The 20892-nt window shown below is 46.6% G+C and overlaps 1 protein-coding gene across 1 annotated transcript in view; it reads left to right on the top strand.

Moving 5' to 3' along the window:
* The first annotated feature begins 354 nt into the window (after positions 1–354).
* Positions 355–20892, top strand: part of LOC147893143 (chorismate mutase 1, chloroplastic-like) — a 35142-nt gene continuing 14604 nt past the window's right edge. Inside the window, exons 1-4 of the mRNA XM_087387190.1 lie at positions 355–667; positions 793–1018; positions 9942–10028; positions 10280–10423. Of these exons, the coding sequence (XP_087243316.1) occupies positions 477–667; positions 793–1018; positions 9942–10028; positions 10280–10423 (648 nt within the window). The 5' untranslated portion in view covers positions 355–476. The remainder of the gene's footprint in view (positions 668–792; positions 1019–9941; positions 10029–10279; positions 10424–20892) is intronic.

Below are 20892 nucleotides of genomic sequence, written 5' to 3'. Positions count from 1 at the left end.
GTACATACATACCAGTAGGAGTCACTCTCAGTGTAGATGGGCTCCAAGCAGAGGAAGAGTTATAGGAGCCATGGAGTGTGAGTGACTAGGCACGATGGTACTGAGGAAAGGACCTAGGGAGGCCTACATGCGAGCAGGGGTAGCCATCGGGAGGCAGTAGGTAGACAACGACATGGACCAATTGCTTAGCCATGTTCTCGGGTTGTGCCAGGGTAGGGGTTGAGCGACGCAGGTGGTGGAAATGAGCATGTGTGCTGTTGAGAAAACTTTGTTGGTGGTGACATATGGGAAGGTGGAGGAGAAGAGTCAAGACGAAAGGCCCATTCCAAGGTCCAAAGTTTAAAGCAAACAAATATATAGGCTGTGTACACTTTGCACTTGCACTGCACGATGATCACGCCTGCTCTCCCACCCCGTTCCCCTTCTTCCTTGTATCTTCTCCTCTTCTCCTTCCCACATTGCTCCTCTTCTCTTTCATGGCTTTGAGGTTTTCCTTCTCCCCTTCCATTCTCCCTTCCCCTTCCTCCTCCTCCCCCCTTTCCCCCTCCCACTCCCCTCCCATGACTCTCACTCAACACCATTCCTCCCCTGCTTGGGCTCCCATCCTTTCCAAGTCTTCTTCACATCTCCCCTTCTCCAGCATCCACAGCATCTCCACGGCCTCCAGGTTTCGCATCATGCGGCCGCAATTTGTCTTCTGCCTTAGCTTACACCTCGGACGGAGCTTTATTTCTTCCCGAATCTGGGATCTGTTCTGCCCAAGCTTACACATTCCTTGTTTTCGTGACCCAGAACGGGAGAAACTGGGAGCCTCCTGGATGAGAGTGGTACTTTGACTCTAGCAAGCATCAGAGATTCTCTGATCCGCCAAGAAGACAGTATAATCTTTAGTCTCATCGAAAGAGCTCAGTACCGCTTCAATTCACCCACATACGATGCCAATAGATTCGCCATTCCTGGTTTCAACGGTTCCTTGGTCGAATTCATGCTCAAAGAAACCGAAAGCCTTCATGCAAAGGTATTGCAGCACTTCTTCATGCGTCATTCTTGTGGAAAATTATTTTGTGCAGTAGGCGCAAGACTTAGTTGAATTTCAGTTGTTCAGAGTTTCGGACGATCGCCTTGTTCTCTGTTAGTAGAAATTGATGTAACTCAGCTTATGGCTAGGAGAGGTGTTCCTGGGAACGGAAAAAATTTTGGTTGCATTTCGGTTGTTCAGGGAAGCCTAGGAGAACTCAGCCAACAATCACTTTCTTGCCTGCGATCAGAAATCGATGTAGCTAGTTAGGAGAGATACGGAAAGGTCTGCAACTAATCAGTCGTTCTGATTGGCCTTGCACATAAACATGTAATTCGAGATCTTCCCTCAAACGTTTCGGCTGCCTTCAGCCGCTCTCTGTCTTTTCTTGGATCTTGCTAGGACAGGCCACTTGCCGTATGTAATTGAGTTTTAAAGCTTTTCTTTGGGTTGGTCCGCCTTTTCTGTAAACTTTCTGGGAAGGAATATATTTGACTTCCTTTGAATGATGCTTGTAGCTTTGATATTGAAAATTACACATGGTGCAAAAGTAACACACTAAACTGAATAGGTAACCGAGCAACCTATTCTGTATATCATGAATTTTTTGTGAGCTTGCTTTTTTGGGGGAAAATGACTAGCTAGAAATTAGTCCCCATCGTCTCTTACCTGCATAGGAGAGTGATTTTCTCGGCTTGAATGTTGTCTCGATTGAGGCATGGGAAGCCCCACAATGTGTCAAGCTCGCCCAGCCGCCTGCATACCTCTCTTTTCCAAGCCCTCAACCCCAATGGCATATAAGCGGGCTACTAAGCGTAGGGCAAGATGTATACCACATCAAGATGCTAGGTTCTCTCTTTCTGGTTTGGTGTCTTACTATTGCACTTTTGCACATGTTTCAATAAGCATATCATTGTCTTGGTGAATTTCACCTGATACTTGAGAACTAACAAATTGTCTCTAGTGCATCTGGAGGATAAACTAATCCTTTGCAAAGAGGAATACATATAAACACAAAACATTGCCTGCATTTCACCTGATACCTGAGAACTAACTAATTATGTTTAATGCATCAAATTGGCTCTGGAAGATTAACTTATCCTTTGCGAAGAGGGATACATTGACTGCATATAACAACAAAAGAAGAGAGTATTTTGCAAACTAGATCCAAAAGCCACCATCCACACATCTAATTCCTGAACAAAAATAAGTTGGGGAAAAGGAGCGCACCACTATTTATGCCTAATGTCATTGCCTTGACTTGATCTACATCTGAACTGATCGTCAAAGACGGTCACACAGAGAGTGAGAGAGAGAGAAAGAAAGAAAGGTGTATTAACGTCTTCAGGAGACCTCGCGGGTCTATGAGATAAGATACAAGATATATGTAACCCATACAAGCCACTGTGGTCTGAAGCAAAGGGCTCTCTAAGGTCCTTGCTGAGTACAAAATATAGTAGGAAAAACAGGAGCAGTCAATTGCTAAGAACTAGAGCTCCAAGTACATGTGGAGGCTCTATATAACCCTGTTAGAAATGACCCAACAGAGGGTACGCACAGTGGAAGACTGATCGTAATGCCCAGGAGCTCACACAGTGTGCATGTGGGGTGTGGAATCCCAAACTTCTTAACTTAATGTGCAAAGATATGCAAGCCAGTAAATAGACAATGCTCAGAAACAAATATAGAAGCAACTCTTTATATTTCCGTCCGTCCACAAAGTAGGACAGGATACAATTCCAAAAGGTTCTCCTACTAGATGTCAAGCACTTCTAGATCTCTGAGCCCGCGTGCTCCACCTCGAGCAAATGTAGACTCTTTGTCTAGATCCCTTCCACCTTGCTGTCCGGAAGCCAGCCTAGGTGAGCAGCACATCTAGCTTAGTCTGCAGCTTGTTCTGGGTCACCTTCATCTCCTGAATGTAGGCCCAAGGTAGGTCCTGCTGCTTCTATCTGCTGGTTGAGGGCTCCCTCAAGTGATGTGTTATGAGGCCAAATGCCTCTGCTTTTATAGACCCCCAAGGGGGCTGGCAAAAACTGACCAGCCTGCCCCAACCTGGCCGACCAGTCTGTGGCTGGTCCAGGCCTATTAGGGCTCACAAACCAGGGCCTCTTGGGCCCACTTTTCTAGGGCCTTGGCCCTCCAATCAAGGCAAGGATCCAGCCTATATAAAGGCAGGTGCCTTGGCAGCCTCCTTTGCTGCTCCAACAGGCCTCATCCAGCCCCGTATAGCATCGTACCCTGCTCCGTACAGTTGCGCCACCTGTCTCGGGTCTGCACACCCATGTACCCTGTTCCATACACTTGCTGATGTCAGTGCCACCTGTGCACCTCTATTCGCCCTTACAGACAGCCCTTGAAGCGCCTCTGACAGGCTGCTGTGCTGCCCACATGACCGCTCATGTGCTGCCCATGTGGCAGCCCCTTATGGCTGTCCTTTCCCTGTGAGGTGCTGCCCATGTGGCAGTCCCCTCCCTTATCTTTTCTGCCTAGGTTCACCCCCCCCAATCTCTCCTCATATGGGGGCTTACAGATGGGGAGGTGACCATTCCAACAAACCCGGCTCCCTGGTGGTCCTCTGATGTGATGCAAAGAGCTTACGTATCTGTGTTTGCCGGGCTGTCTCCCGCGGCGGTGCGGGGGGTGCACTCTCCTGGATCTCTGTATCCGATGGGCTACATCGAGAGTAATGCTTCGTCTCTGGTGGTCTCCTCTGAGGAGGGCTGAGATAGGTCGAACCTCAATCATGCGTGCTTTGGTCGTCCCATGTGTCGTGTGTGGTCTCTGTGTCTCTCGTCCAGCCACATTGTGGTGACGGGCCTCATTGCTGATCCATAGTGCTCTCATCTCCTCGAGCTCCCCTCTCTCGATCTCATCTGGTGCTGGCTCGGATGCGTAAAAATCAAGTGTCTGTGCTCGGTCTAGCTCGGTGTCTTGAGGCATCGACTATAGCTGATCTTTGGCCTGCCGTACAAGGGAATCTCTGTGTCTCCGCATCTCAATCAGGTAGAGCCCAATGCAAACTTGGTCGGGGAAATGTATCTGTCGAGTGAGTGGTCCGAAGCAGAGCCCCTCCTAAAAGAGACAGTGGTATCACCCTTCTCGGATCTCATAGTAGGCCGGACAAACACATAGAAAATGCTCCTTTGTCTCGACCTCCCCTGTCGTGCATAGTCTGCAGACCCGTTGCTTTCTAGGTATGCCGGCCGCTCTCCCAGCCTCAATCCGCAGCTGATGGGACGAGACTCGTATCTGTTCGATAGCAATCCGCAAGGCGTGTGAGACTCTCCTATCCTCGAGGTACTGAGGGCCTGATGATGAGACCATGCTTCTATATCCTCAAAAAGTGGTCATGATAGAACTGGGTCTTGGTGGGGAACTCCTGATCCCCCTCCCAAGCCTGAGATGTGTGAAGTTGGAGAGGTCTAACCGTATAATACGGTTAATCTCATCATGTGGAAGGAGATCCGGTGGTGCATCCATGTTGTACTGAAAGGGGGGGAGCCTATCCATCTGGATATTGTGGCTATCACACCAAATGGACACTTGCGCATACCATGCTGTATCAAAGTCTCTCTCTGCCAAGTGTCGGGATGACTCCTGTGCCAGTCTCGGTAATCTCCACTGAGGTAGGGCCCAAACTTTGTGGAGAAACGTCATGGTCTGGAAGAGGGCGTCCATCTGGAGAGGTGTCATGGCAAACTCTGCCTGCATGATCTGATGGGGGACTGAAGGCTTACTCCGAATCATCCTAGACCCCATGATCACTTGTAGCCTTTCAAATCCCTTCCAGTCAATAGCTGAAAGGTCACTCCCCCAAAAAGCTGTTGCATACATGGGAGTCGGTCTCATGAGAGTGTCAAAAAGCCAGCCCTTTGTCGGTGGATCTTGGAAATGCGCCTAGAAGCATTGTCTCTCTAATCGGGCCTTGGCTCCCTTCCCTCGTGTGAGTCGTGCTCTGGCGGCATGGGTCATCGTGAAGCCTGGTCCCGTGAACACTGCCCCTATGTACGTGTAGGACTGCACTATCTCCATTGGCTCCCCACGGTAAGTGAAACTATGTCGATGTTGATGTTGATGAAGCACTGCTTGGGATGTGTTGAAGATCATAGCCTTGGTTTTCCCAATGTTGAGTGTCAGGTTCCTCTCTCTACAGAACATCTCCAAGGCCTCCAAGTGTTTCTGCAAACCCTCTGCTGAGGATGAAATGAGGACTATGTCATCTGCATAATTTAGTATCTGTACTATCAAATCAGCCAATAGGGAGTCCTCTCCTCCTAGGTGATCAACAAAGGATGTGATCTCATCGATGTATAGTCCGAAGAGAGTCGGTGAGAGGGGGCAGCCCTGCTTCACCCCTATGGTGCTCTCAACCAAATTTGATAGCCCCCCAGGAGCATGGACTTGCCCTCTGACGGACTCGTATAGACTCATCACTCCCCAGATCATGACCTCTGGGAGATGTAGTTCCTGTAGTCGCCTGATCAAGTGAGAGCGAGGGACAGTGTCAAAAGCCTTCCGAAAGTCCATGAAGCGAGAGAGAGAGAGAAAGAGAGAGAGAGAAAGAGAGAGAGATGTTTGTCTTAAAGTCCTCTTGAGACCCTTCAGGATCTATGGGGCTGGTGATCACTATCAACAAAATAGTGACCTTTTACATCCGGTGGAATAGAGTACTATAGATGGCTATTTAGTTAGTACTTGTTGAGCTAGTTTGTATGCTAGCCCAAGTAGTATGTGTAGGTGTTCCGAAACCTCTTTTTGGTTGTTCCAATAGGTTTTTCAGGCTGCCTCTGCTGTTGTCATACCTTTCTCTGATGTGTGCATAGGCCTGGCGGCTTAGTTCCTGTGGGGCAGATTTTGCATATTCTTTCTTCTCTTGGGACCCTCGGTCTTGTCCACCTTCCCTTCTCCACTGCCAAGTCATGTGAGCTGGTTCTCATTTTGCATATTAGATGCCTTTTCAACATGGATATGTCGTCCCCAAGGTATTTTTGCATCCCATAGCTATGCGTTGGTGATTTCCTGTTTATAGAACTGCATTTTTGCAGTTGGGTGTTGCCATAGTTCCTGTAGCTTCTTATGTGTCACCAGCTTTCTGATCCCACATGTCTGGTATATCAGCAGCTGTTGTGCCCCATAATTCCATCCATTTCATCCCTTTTCTGTGCTTTCCAGGGGTTTGTATAGCTTCCAATGCCTTGTGAGGTTCCCTGCTAGCATCCATCTTCTAAACTTTGTTGAGATAAGCCATGAATTGGCATAATGCTTCTTCCTTTGCCTGTCTCAGCCAGTAGGATGGGATAGGGTGTCTAAGCCTTAACCCCCAATTCCCGTGTGAGGAATCTTTTATGTAACGTTTCTATTCTGTTCCAATAGGTGCTAGAGAGCCGTGCTGGACATAAAATAAAGTTTCTATTATGTTATGTAAAGTTTCTATAGGTCCTATAGAGCCCGAAGCCCATGCTGGACACCAATAAAGTATCACTGTTTGTGTAAGCATGGTGTATAGAAACTTTCTCATTTCCTAATTCCATAGGTGTGCTTACCTGCACTTATTTTGGAAGCTGTACAAAGCTTTCAAACCGTCGAATCTCCTAGGATACTGTGAAGGGCCAAGCTTGCAGGGAACAATTAGTTGACACGTGCGCAGGCAATTATAGCCTTGTGGTAGCATGAGAGTGTATAGAATTACATCCACAGTGCAGGCTACATGTCTGGAGATATAGGCCTCAATATAAGTTCTAAGGGCCTAGCCCTGTCATGGTCCCTATTGTGGCTTGGGGGGGAGAGGTGCAAGGGTGGTCGGCAATGTCATATCACGATCCTTCTAAGAAAGCCATGTGGTGCACTTCTTGCAACTGGATATGCTATAAGAGCAGGCCATGCAGAGCCTACAACTTGGGATCGCACCTGTGCATGTCATGTGGAAGATTGATGGACTACTGCGGGGTGTGGCAAGTTGTGTTATGGTTGTAGATGACCTACAGACTTGGCACTGTGTGGCAACCATATTCAAATGCCGTCTTCATTGGGCACAGGGAGTCTACCATGTGGTGTGCTTGAAGCGGCCACCACATGGGGTCCCGCAGCCACATTTGTACCTCTCTTTCCCAAGTCTTAAAGCAGCCCTGAGGGGATACAAGGGAGGCTGGGCCGGTAGCGCCTACGTTGAAGCTTATTCCACGCCTACTTTTGTTCGAGTTCATTTGTCACAAGGACGTGAAATTATGGGACTCTTGATTTGCAACTCTCGTAATTTGCGCTTGACTACCTTGAGCCTCTGGGCGTGAGGGTCTGGCCATGGGACGGGACTTGGGGAATTAAAATTCCTAGTGGGCCCTTGGAAATAGTGAATGTGCGCTCAGTTACTAGGCAATTATTAATTCCTAGGGCCAAAGTGTGCAACAACTGCTTTTAGTGGCCAAAAGAGTGGTGCAAATTAAAAAAACACTGCTTTTTGGAGACTAGGGCTTTAAAAGGGGGGGGGGAGCCCTTCTTTTAGAGGCAGTTGGCCAAATTAGTTGCAAAGGAGCCAAATCATCAGTTTGGAGCTCCCAGAGCCTACCAGGTGCTGCTAGAGTCAAATCGCTTTTTTACCAGGAGGTTCCAGAGCTTGCTAGGGAATTCGTTTTTACCCAGGGGCCAGTTTTGGGTGATCTAGAGCTTGCCCAGGAATTCGTTTTTACCCAGGGGCCAGTTTCAGGTGATCCAGGGCTTGCGAGGGGAATTCGTTTTTACCCAGGGGGCTCCTTCTTCTCCATCCTGGTTCATGTCCCATCTGAAGGCTCCTCTAAAGGGGTTTGGGACTCTTCCTGCTGCCTAGATGCACGCTGGGCCCTGTCCTCTCGAAACTCCCTTTGTTGCCCTTGTCGAGTTGGAGGTGGAGGGGGGGCTAGGTTCCCCCGTGCTATCACTGTCTGGCTTGCGAAGGGGGAACCTGTCACCGGAGACCTCAATCCTTTGGCGGAACTCTCCTCCATCAAGGGTCTCAAGGTAAATCTCCTCTAGAAGGGACTCTGGGCTCACTATAATTAACGTGAGTCGTGGGACCCCAATCTTTTGCTAGAACTGAGGATGCTGAAGTCGGCGGTTGACTCTTAACACCATGCCAAAAGCGCCTCCAATGGAGGGGAGGATGGGTTGATACTCCCTTGAGAGCCTTGGGAAGTTGAGCGTCACCGGGAAGCAAGGCACGCAATGAGTCTTGTCCATGTCATCAATTATGAACCCATGGTACCAGGGGGATGAAGTACACCAGGTGCGGGCCAAGGAAGATCGGGCTTTGCTCCACAAGGGCTAGGGTGGTGTCGGAGGATCTCAGCTGAAGGACACCTTTCCCATAATGGTAACCTCTTGTATGTAGTCACTCTCTGATGCTAAATTTGCATGAATCCAATCGTGTACTCGAGTCCTCGTGTGCATAAGCCTAGTTATCCTGCCCACCTCGGCTCTGTCTTGGAGTGACGTGACTGCTTGCTTCACCTATTGTTTGTCTGTTGGGGAAACAAGAACCGGCTTGGGGAGTTGAGGGCGCTGCCATGTGATCCCTCTTCCTAGAGCAAGGGTTGCCACCAAGGTTCGATCCTCAGAAAGAACAACACAAACATGTGCTGCCTAAGAGGAAAAGCCAGGGGGGGGGTGGGATGGAGGAAAAAGAGGGCTAAGGAGGAACAAGATCCTCAAAATGGAGCCTGCAGCCGAGTAAAGAAGGTTTAGGCTTCCAAACGCTCTGCCAATGAGCTGAAAAAGGAGCACAGCCAGGCTCAGGATAGCTCCAGGCTGTGTGGGCTGCTCTCCCACAACAAAATAGCTGAAAAAAGTGCCAAGAAATCATCTTGAAACACCTCGGAACTCCTGGATCCAGTTGAGATCTGAATGAAGCATCAATAAGAGGTCCCTCATGATCAGTGAGAGCTCCAAACAGGAAATGCTGGCCAACTAGGGGCTACCGAGGTCCAATAAGCAGACCACGGGCCACAAAAGAGACCAATAAACAGCCGTGAACAGGTGCGGCACTCTGCAAAATAGCCAAGCAAATGCTCCAGAACTGCTCAAACACCTGCAAGAGGCTTCCACGAGCACAAACTCAGGTTCAATTGGATGGCACGACCAGGAAACAACTCCTGAAGGGCTCTCCCAGCTGCGCGAACAGCAGCTGTGAGCTCATGACCTCAAATATGGGCAGCAAGGCAACCTGAGGGCAGAGAAAAGGTGGGTGATGCATAGGAACTATCCCTGCTATGCGTGATAAGAGTTTACTGTTTCAAACCCACTATTTGTTGTATATATCTCTGAATCGACCACATCCCAGGCCTTCATGGAGACCATTCCATTCATAATGAAATGTCACCCTGATTCTACCCCATTTAGATATGAAGAAGAACATGTGCCACCTTTTCCAAGTTGGCAAGTCTCTTGCTGACACTGAGTTACCATGGAATGACCATAGCTCTCTTTTGTTTTTTGAAGTATTATGTACTTGTGCAAGTCACCACATCACATGTGTAAGGATGCACCTGTTCTGTTGTTGTCTATCAAATAAAGGTGTGCCACATTGAATGTTTGTATTTTTTCTACTCATAAATGATCTAGTAAAGCTGAAATAGTTCTTGAAGCTTGTGAGAGTACTTGATGTAATTGTATATTCTGCACTGATATGCATGTGTTTGTCGAACTGTTGTTTATCAAGAATATGTGTACCAACATATGGATGTCTTCTGTGTGTGTCATTTAAAGCTTGTCAGAGTGCTGTTTGAGATCTTTTGTCATTGTGTGTGTGTGTAGAAATAAAAGATTTCACTAAAAAAAAAAAAAGTGTGTGTGTGTGTGTATAATTTGTATTTATGTTTGTTGTGTGTCTGTTGAGAGAGAGAGAGAGAGAGAGAGAGAGAGAGAGAGTAATGACAAGACCACTTTGCAACAGGTGCGCAGGTATCACAGCCCAGATGAGCATCCGTTTAACCCAAATGACCTCCCTGATCCATTGTTGCCTCCCTTGGAATATCCTCAGGTTGGACATGAATTTTTGTTTCTTTGTGCCAAATGGTATGAACATTGAATCTTTATTTGATAGAAGTTTAAGATGTTATGTCTTACAATGTCATTCCTATGAAAATTGTTTATGGTAAGAATAGTATGGTTTATAATCTTGAAAGGTTTGGGACTGTCTACTTAGATAGCATGCTGATTTTTTGTCAGTATAAGTTCTGTGCATCTTCCTTAAGCTACTTGCTATCCGTTTATCCTTCTTCTGCTATCCAGGTTTTACACCCATGTGCAGCAGGGATCAACATAAATCCTATAATTTGGAAGCTTTATTTTGACGAGCTTCTTCCACGTTTTGCTGCTGAAGGGGATGATGGAAACTATGGATCTACTGCAGTGTGTGATGTCTTGTGCTTGCAGGTAAGTATTGTTATAAATAGCTTTTAAGTAACAACCCTCCCCCCAAAAATTTCCTTTTAATTGTTTGAATTTAAACTTTTTGTTTCTTCCTGCATTCAAATTTCCACCTTGGACCAGCATCAGTAACTTACCTTTCATTTTAGGACTAATACAATGCATGGATTTTCATTTTTGCATACAAGAAGAGAAACTTTCACAAATGTTGTACAAGCAGTCTAGTACTTCATTAGAGTGGAATAACGATCTTTTTTAAACAAGAAAGGGACTCCTGCAAAAATGAAGACAGAACACTGTTCACACCATTTCTATGCTTAAAATGTATCTGTTCTATCATAAGTTTTACTTGGTCCACCCACTGAAGATGTCCCTTCTCTCTCTCTCTCTCTCTCTCTCTCTCTCTCTCTTTCTCTCTCTCTGTGAGTCGCTTTATGCAGTTCTTGGGAGCTGCCTTGGTGTGACCTAAACGGATGTATTAGGTGGTCTTTTGCTGTCCCATAGACCTGTTGGTCTCCCATGAATATTAGGAGACTTTTCTTTCCTTCTCTCTCTCTCTCTCTCTCTCTCTCTCTCCTTGGTCCGCCCAGCAGGGATGTATGGCAGTCCATGCTTGGAGCCAGACTTGTCGGATGCAGAGTGGGCTATAGGTTCTCATGTTATCACATCGTGGACAAAAGGACACACCTATTCATGTAGGGACACCGCTTTTAAAAACAGGGACACACCCCTTCATGAAAAGGTGCACCTATTCCAAGGGTCACACCCCTTCGAATAGGCACACCTTTTAGGCACCAAGCACTTATAAAAAGGGTACCTAGAGGGGTTAAAATGGAAAACCCAGCCTCAAACCTTAGGTTTACCCTAGCTACCCTAGGGTTAAATAAACCCACCCTTTAATTTTTGGGCAACCACCCAACCTAGGCAGCCACAAACGAAAAAGGGACGCACCCTTTGACGCCCGTACGGATTTGTCACGCAGGCTCGCCTCCATCGTACGGAATCTGGTCACACAGGATCTGCCCTCTTTCCTCGCCATATGCAGCCCCTGCCTCTCGCCGGTTCGCTGCCAGCCTTCCCTCGCCATTTTGCTGCCAGCCCGCGCCGGTTCGCTGCCAGCCTTCCCTCGCCATTTCGCTGCCAGCCCGCGCCATTTCGCTGCCAGCCTTACCTCGCCATTTTCGCTGCCAGCCCTCGCCATTTTGCTGCCAGCCACCTTGCCATTTGCAGCCCCGCTGGTTTTTCGGCCCTGTTCCTTGCCGGCCTGCAGCGTGAGCACAGCACCAGCCAGCCATTCTGTCGCAAATCAGCCTGCAACCAGTTTGCGCCATTGATAGCCTGCTCTCCTTGGTTCGCTACCTTTTTCCTGCCAGATCAGCAGCAGTTTCAGCCTCCTATCGCGATGAAGACAGCCTATTAAATGCCAAGCCCAGATCTGCTCCTCGCCACCCATTGCAACATGGACCTTCGGACAGAAATGTGCAGGCCTCTTCTAAGCAACAATTTGGCAGATTAAATCATTGCCAGGTGGAGTTTTTCCATTCTGCTTTTAAGGACTCTCTTGTCATTATCAAATTATAGCAAATGAAAGACGCTCCCTTAAAGCATGGAAACCCCTGGTAATTCACCCGGCATTTCAAGGACACCTCAGGCATCATCTACCACACAATATCGTGTTCAAATTGCACAACCAGCCCATTTCGGAGCTTTTGCATTGTGGGTCTTCTGTGTCACGTGCCCTCCTAGTGATTTGGACCACATCCTATATCTTCTGCGTGAGGCACCTCAGTTACATTACTTCCTCAGCACAGTACAGGTTGGGTTCCACGAGACACGAAGATACCCAGAACCCGATATTCCTCAAGAGTTTGCCGTCCATCTTTGGAGAGAATTTTACCCCTCACCTTCGGCATCTCCAGGGTACTCTCCACCTCCTTCAGCTCCTAGATATCCTCCTATACAGGTGGTACCTTTCCCAAGATAGTATTTACACTCCGAAGGCACTCCTTCTCCTGGATATCCTCCACTTCCGACAGCAGCTCCTTATCCCTTCTCAGATCCGTGGACTCTGCAACCTACTCCTATCCTCTCACGAACAGTAACACCACTTTCGGCATCACCAATGTTACCTCAAACAGGACCTCCTTTGTTAGAATTATAGATATAATTCAGCAGTGACCAATGTAATTTAATAAGCTAGTTAGGGACACTTTTCTCTCTTTAAGAGGTTTTTCCCCCTAACCGCAGTTAGTTCACTAACTATGGTTAGTGACTACTAAGGTTTTGTCCTAGTGACAAAACCTTCTCTCTCACACTTTCACTTGTACTCTTTACACTCTTCTATTGCAACTCAGCTCTCAAGCTTTCAGCTCTCAAGCTCTCACTCTCTTGCTCTCTCTCTCTCTCTCCGCATTTTCTCACATTTGGTATCACAGTAATTGATCCCGCTCCCTGCTTCTTCCCCGTTCAGCTCCAGCCTACAGCCCACGCTCCTGCTGCTACATCACGTCTGTACCCTGCCGTACCGTACCTGCCGTACTGCTCCTGCGTCGTCCGTACAAGCGAAGCAACCAATGTCCGTACAGTTCCTGCGCCGTACAGATCTGCAACACGTGTGGTCATCGTACAGATCGTCGTCCGTACAAGTGTTGTACAGTCCGTTGCCAGACTGTACGGTTCGTTGTATAGTTCCGTACCTGCGTGTACGGTTCGTTGCCAGCAGCCATACAACTCGCTGTCATCGTCCGTACCTGCGCGTACAAGCCGTACAGCAGGTCGACAGGCCCTGCTTCCGTACAGGTCTTCATCAGTTTGTGCACCGTACAACTGTACCCGCTGTTCCGTACTTTGTTCGTCCGTACAACTGTATCCGTTGATCCGTACTCTGTTGTACATCCGTACATTCTAATCAGTACTCTGTCGTACAGTCACCGTACTAGTAGATCTGGTGGTATTTGTGCAGACATTTGCAGATCTTTGCAGTCATTTGGGTATTTTCGGGTTCATTGTTGCTTGTGAAGCAGACATTGCAAGCAGATTCAGAGGTTTAGCCAAAAATTTGGGGCTTTCTGCTGAAATTGCAAAATTTGGGGCTTTCTGTACTTCTGCCCCTTTTTGGTTGCAATTTCAAGCTCGAAATTTGGGCTTTCAGTTTTGCAGTACAATTTCTTGAAGAAATTTGGGGATTTTGTAATTACACTGCAATTTCGCAGTGAAATTTGGGGCTTTTGCAGACAGAGCGCAATTCTTGCAACATTTGGGGCTTTTGATCAATTTGCCCCTTTCCGGTTGCAATTTCAGGCCTATTTTGGGGCTTTCGTGTTGGGAGAGCAATTTCTGGAGTTTTTAGTTCATACTGCCTTTCTTGAAGTGTTTTGCAGCACTTTTGGCAGATTCTGGAGAGTTTTCGATGCTTGGACAGATTTCTGACAGTGCAAGTACAGAAATCTGAGTTGCATTTACAGCCAGTGCTTGGCTGTGTTTTTTTTTGGGAGTTGTGTATTTCATTCCTAGTAAAGGAATTCAGTTTTGTATCTGCTTAAATCTCTTTCTCAGATATGGCCCAGCAAAATCAGAATGACTTTCAGTTCGGTGGTCTTTCATAGGAAGACAAGTTGGATGGTGCCAACTACTCCCTCTGGAGTTTTATGGTACACAACATTCTGATTTTCGCAATTTATGGGATTATGTGAATGGGGGTGAGATCCGACCAGCAGGTATGGCACCTAACACCCCTCCTCAGCAAGGAGGTGGAAGAGGTCGTGCACAGGGTGCAGCTGCAGAACAAGTTGTTGGTGCAGCTATAGTCACTACTCCAGTGTAGAAGAGATGGGATTCACGAGATGCCTTAGCTTTGTCATGCATCTCTCTTTCAGTGAAAAGATTTATCATTCCGCATATCCGGTCGTGTAAGACCTCGAAGGCAGCGTGGGATATTTTAGAAAGCATGTATGCAGCCCGGAATGATGCAAGGGTATCTTTCTTGAAAAGAGAGTTAAGTAATACACATATGGAAGAGGGTGACTCCATGTCAGTCCACCTCACAAAGCTACAACTCTCATGGAGATGGACAGATGTATGCTTAAAAGCAAACACATGCCTCACAAATTCTGGCTTGAGGGTCTGATGTGTGCCAATTATATTTTGAATCGGGCTCCCACTAAGGCTTTGAAAACAAAAACTCCCTTTGAGGTCTGGGATGGGAGAAAGCCTTGAGTGGATCATTTCCGCGTCTTTGGATGCCTTGCTTATGCTCATGTGCCAGTTGAATTTAGGCACAAGTTGTCAGATAAAGCCATTAAGTGCATATTTGTTGGGTACATTGCAGAAAGCAAGGGGTACCGTCTCTACAATCCTGCTACACGCAAGATCATAGTCAGTAGAGATGTGATATTTGCTGAAAATTCAGCTCACACTCAGGCTGAATTTCAAATGCCTTCTTCTTCAGAGGATGTCTTTGAGGGGTTGCTACCCATTGCCTTGGGTTCCCGTGCTGATATTTCTGATGCAAATCAGAATTTACAGCCACCTCCAGATGCTTTAGTTCCGCCACAGGATGTCTTGCCCCCTCCACAGGCAGTGGAACAGGTGGTGCAGCGAGAAATTGCAGACATACATGCAGCAAAAACAGTCCCAAACTGGCTGTTACAGACTCTCAGGGAGAGTAAAATTGATGCTCCGTTACCTGGCAGGACTCGCAGTGCAGCAAGGCACATGGAAGGTGCTAATTCAGTGGAATCAGCATATGCAGGTACTCTTCTTGATGAGGAGGAGCCTGCCACATTCGAAGAGGCAAAGGACAATGTGCATTGGATGAATGCCATGCACGATGAGTTGCAGTCCATTGAAAAAAATCAGACTTGGGATGTTGTAGACTTGCCACCAGGTAAACATGCCATTGGCACACGATGGGTTTTCAAGGTCAAACGGAAGCCAGATGGCTCCATTGACAGATACAAGGCAAGGCTGGTTGCTAAAGGCTATGCTCAGAAAAAGGGCATAGATTATGAGGAGACATTCGCTCCTACATCCCGGATGACCTCCATCCGATCAGTTATTGCAATGGCTGCACATTTTGAGTGGAATGTTCATCAGTTGGACATAAAAACAGCCTTCTCAAATGGGGACTTGCTGGAAGAGGTGTATGTCAAACAACCTCCAGGCTTTGAAATTACAGCAAATGCACTTCAAGTATGCAAGCTAAACAAAGCCTGAAACAGGCCCCTCGTGCATGGTATGCCAAGATTCATGCCTTTTTGACCAGCAAGGGGCTGCACAATAGTCCTACTGAGAGCACCCTCTACATCAAGATGGATGGGGGGAAAATTTTAGTCATCCTTCTTTATGTCGATGACTTACTGCTCACAGGGTCCAATGAAGACAAAATTGCAGATTTCAAAGCTGATTTGCAGACCAACTTTGAACCAACTTTGACATGTCAGATTTGGGGCTGCTTCACTTTTATTTGGGGATCCAGTTCTCTCATGAGAGACGTGGCACTGTTATGTCTCAATCCAAGTATGTACAGAAACTCTTGGACAGATTGTAAGCCCATAGCCACTCCCATGGAACCGGGGCTGAAACTCACAATGCATGATGCAGGAGAATTAGTTGATGCCACACTTTACAGTCAGGTTGTTGGATGCCTCATATATCTCTGCAACACTAGACCTGATATTCAGTTTGCATTATCTTAGGTGAGCAGGTACATGCACAGCCCAAAAACTATGCATTGGCAGGAAGTTAAGCGCATCTTCCGTTATTTGCAAGGCACTAAGTCTTTCGGCTTGCTATTTTCCAGGGGGGGTGACTTGCAGATGCATGCCTACAGTGATTCAGATTGGGCTGGTGATTATGACACTAGGTAGTCCACTAGTGGCAATTCTTTCTTTTTGGGTAAATCTTGCATTTCCTGGCTGAGCAAGAAACAATCTACTGTGGCTACCTCATCATGTGAAGCTGAGTACAAGGCAGCTTTCACAGCAACAGTTGAATGTGTCTGGCTGTGACGTCTATTTGATGATCTTCATTTGTCTTTGGAGGGTCCTTCTCCAATTCTCACTGATAGTCAGAGTGCCATTGCAGTGGCAAAGAATCCAGTGTTTCATGCTCGCACGAAGCACATTGAGGTTCACTATCACTACGTCAGAGAGAAGTTGCATGCAGGAGAGATCAGTATGATCTTTGTGTCCACACATGACAACGTTGCAGATATTTTTACCAAAGCTTTACCACGTGAAAAATTTGAGGCATTTCGCAGTGCCCTGAACTTATATCCGTTTGGTGATTGATCAGCCTTGTACATGATATTGGCACTGCAGGGGGGTGTTAGAATTATAGATAATTCTAACAATGACCAATGTAATTTAATAAGCTAGTTAGGGGCACTTTTCCCTCTTTAAGAGGTTTTTTCCCCTAACCGCAGTTAGTTCACTAACTATGGTTAGTGACTACTAAGGTTTTGTCACTAGGACAAAACCTTATCTCTCACACTTTCAGTTGTACTCTTTATACTCTTCTATTGCAACTCAGCTCTCAAGCTCTCACTCTCTTGCTCTCTCTCTCTGTCCGCATTTTCTCACATCCTTTACCAGACTTCCGCGGGTGGTTCCATCCTGCCTCGCCTGCCCCCTCCAACATGAGCAACCTCAGGGAGCAGCCCAAATCTTCTTCTAGGAATGGTACAAACTAGAGCGCAAGTTCGCGCATTTCTCACAGGGATCTTCGATATGTGGCAACGCTCGCGTGAAGCCTCTCCAGAGATCAAAGACTCAAGTCCAAAAAAGACCCGTGAAGTCAACGTACAAGGCGAAACACTATTGCAACAAATTTCCCAGCTTTAGGACAGCATCTCCGACTTGGTCCAGAAAGTCCAACAACTTCAAGATTCTCGCAGTACCACACATACAGAGAATGACGTGACGCAACCAGACGACTATGCGGATTCATTCCCACCAGAGGTAGAAAACACTGAACTACGTGCCCTCTACCGTTTACTTCAAGCTTCCAAAACTAAAAGACTTGACATCAAACTTCTGGAAGCCTACACTGGTCAACGCAATCGCCAGACAGTTGACCAATGGCTCGCAAAAATGCGCATGTATTTTGATAATGTTGACCTCACTGAAGGCAAAAAGATCGCCTTGGCAGCCTCCCTCCTCAAGGATACAGCTTTTCTATGTTGGCAAAGAGGCTTAAAGGACGGCAAAAGTGTGTTAACATGGGAACGTTTTGAACACGTGCTCCGTAAGCAGTTCATACCTGCCAATGCGGACTTCCAAGCACGTTCAAAACTCCGACAGTTGGAGCAAACGGGCTTCCTGTCTTCCTACATCTCTCAGTTCACCACATTGGTGCTGGAGATTGATGGTTTAACTGAGGATGATCGCCTTCATGCTTTCATCTCAGGCCTAAATCCCTCGTTACGCATTGATGTCCTTAAAGCAAACATCACCACCACAGCTGGCGCTATTGCTTACGCAGAGCGCATTACAGATTTTCAAAACACAGGGAAGGAGAGTGCTAATTGCACACAGAACTCTACTATGGCCAAAGGTGCTCGCCCTCAAGATAACACCAGGTTTCGAAAAAACTCTGGTAATCAAGGTCAGCGACAGTCTCAAGATCCCCAGAAGACTCAGAAATCATATGCTGGATTCCAACAGAAGCACTCTTCCAAGGATCGCGCCTCTTCTTCTTCACAAAGTCATTACCGACATGCCCAATATAAAGATGCGGCCACTGACAAGAAGAACAACTCCAGCACAAAAGGACTTTGTACCATCTGTATAGGCGACCATAGATGGTTCGATTGTCCCAAGCGACCAAAGCAAAATTCCAATATGGAACCTAGCACTTCCCAAAGAGAAGATGCTACCCTAGCATAAGCCAAGAAAGGCAAAGCTATTCGAATGGCAAATACCATCCACCTGAGCCTTGCCAGCAACCCCGAACCTTCCCTGGCCACTCAAGTACTTTGTGTTCAAGGATCGATTCGTGGAACAACGGTCACTATCCTCATCGACAGTGGCTGTTCTCATAACTTCCTAGCTAGTTCTATGGTCGACAAATTTTGGTTGACCACCAGTCCTAGTCTCATGGACTATCAGATTGAACTCGCAAATGGAACTACTTTCTTGTGCAACACCAGGATCAAAAACTTGTCTTTTCGCATCCAACATTATACCGACAAGTTGAACTTCGACATCATGCCTCTTTCTCGGTACGATGTCATACTCGGACAAGAGTGGCTCTACGATTATGATCCATCAATCAGTTTTTGCAGCCATACTATCCAATTTGTCCACCAGGGAAAACTTATTGAGCTAACTGGTTCTAGGGACTCTCCTTCAACCCCAGTTGCCTCTGCCCTACAAGTAAAGAAGTGGGTTCGTAAACGTCAAGTAAAGACTTCACTTCTGTTGGTTACGGTAGTAGAGGAGACCCCAACAAAGGATCCTCCTGAATACCTCAACCAACCTTTTTTCCAGCCCTATCTGGATATTTTTCCACAGGAATTGCCAAAGCAGTTACCACCTCGACGACCAGTGGATCACCCAATCGAACTTATTCCCGGCAGTAATCCACCGTCGAAACCTCCTTATCGGGTTTCTTACACTCAAAATGAAGAAATCCAAAGACAGGTCACCGAACTACTCGACAAAGGTCACATTCGGCCCAGTCGCAGTTCTTTCGGATCTCGTGTACTACTTGTGGAAAAACAGAATAAGTCAATGCGCCTCTGCATCGACTACCGAGCCCTCAACAAGCTCACTATCAAAAACAAGTATCCATTGCCTCGCATCGATGACCTCTTCGATCAACTTCTACATGCAACACAATTCTCAAAGATTGATCTTCGTTCAAGTTATCATCAAATTCGCATACGAGAAGGCGATGGGTACAAGACAGCTTTTCGAACAAAGTATGGACACTATGAATGTTTGGTCATGCCCTTTGGGTTAAACAATGCCCCGGCCACATTCATGACACTAATGAACGACATCTTCAGGCCTTTCCTCGATAAGTTCGTCATCGTTTACCTCGATGACATCCTCGTTTTCAGCAGATCCCTACATGAGCACAAATAACATCTTCACCAAGTTTTTGAAGTTCTCCGCGCAAATTCTCTTTACATCAACATTGAGAAGAGTGAGTTCTTCAAGACCCAACTCGAATATTTGGGACATGTTATTTCAGCTCGAGGCATCTCTGTGGATCCCAAGAAGGTCGAGGTAATTTGAAACTGGCCTACTCCTAAGAATGTTCATGATGTCCGCTCTTTTCTCGGATTGGCAAACTTCTACCATACAAAGGTCTATTAGTTTTTCGGAATCGCAGCTCCTATGTCCGAATTATTGAAAAGCACATCAGTTTTTCAGTGGCTTCCCGAAACAAAGTATAGTTTCCAACAACTCAAGCAAGCACTCACTACCACACCAGTTATGGCTATTGCTGACCCAAACCTTCCATTTGAGGTCATGACCGACGCTTCTGACATCGCTACAGGAGCAGTCTTGATGCAAGAAGGCAGAGTTATTGCTTTTGACAGCCATAAACATTGTGATATCCAAACCCGATACCCGGTTTATGATAAGGAGTTTCTTGCCGTTGTACATGCTTATTGCTCTTGGAAACATTATCTCATGGGAGCCGACTCAGTGGTCAAAACAGACCATCACTCTTTAAAGTATATCTTTTACTCAGCCAGTCATGAACGCTTGACAAGCACGCTGGGTTGAGTTTCTGGCCAACTTTCACATGACCATTGAGTACATTCCAGGACTACGCAATGTAGTTGCAGATGCTCTCAGCAGGTTAACTCTAGCATCAGCTATGGTAATCTCTACATTATCTGTGGATGTTCCGAATTCATTCAAAGGGAAGTATTTCAATGATAAAGACTTCGGCACAGCAGTACAAGTTCTTTCAAAAGATCAACCTTCGACTTCCGAACAGAAGATTTTCTCATCCTATTCTTATACGGACGACCTTCTGTACTATCAAGATCGCGTCTGTGTACCACATGACAAGGATGTTCGACGTCTTTTGTTAAAAGAGCATCATGTAGTTTTTTATGCTGCCCATCCAGGCATCAACAAGACTTATAGGTTACTCAGTGCAACATACTATTGGCCTCAGATGAAAAGCGACGTCATTAAAATGGTTACATTTTGCTTATCTTGTCAACAAATGAAAGCAAGCCGACGACTTCCAACAGGACTTCTTCAGCCTCTTCCAGTTCCAACTGAAAGGTGGGAAAGTATTTCCATGGATTTCATTACAACACTACCAGATTATGGTAATTGTTGATCAATTGTCCAAAATGGCACACTTTGTTGCTTGCAAAAGCAGTGCATAGGCTCCGGACATAGCCAAACTCTTCATACAACACATCTTCGGACACCATGGATTGCCCAAGAATATCATATCCGACAGAGATCCTAAGTTTACCAGTCACTTTTGGATTTCACTGT

This window comes from Dipteris shenzhenensis, chromosome 16 (assembly GCF_047967505.1).
Source record: "Dipteris shenzhenensis isolate YYH24624 ecotype China chromosome 16, Dip_SZ_1.0, whole genome shotgun sequence".
Lineage (NCBI taxonomy): Eukaryota > Viridiplantae > Streptophyta > Polypodiopsida > Gleicheniales > Dipteridaceae > Dipteris > Dipteris shenzhenensis.
This window is presented reverse-complemented; position numbering and strand designations above follow the sequence as displayed.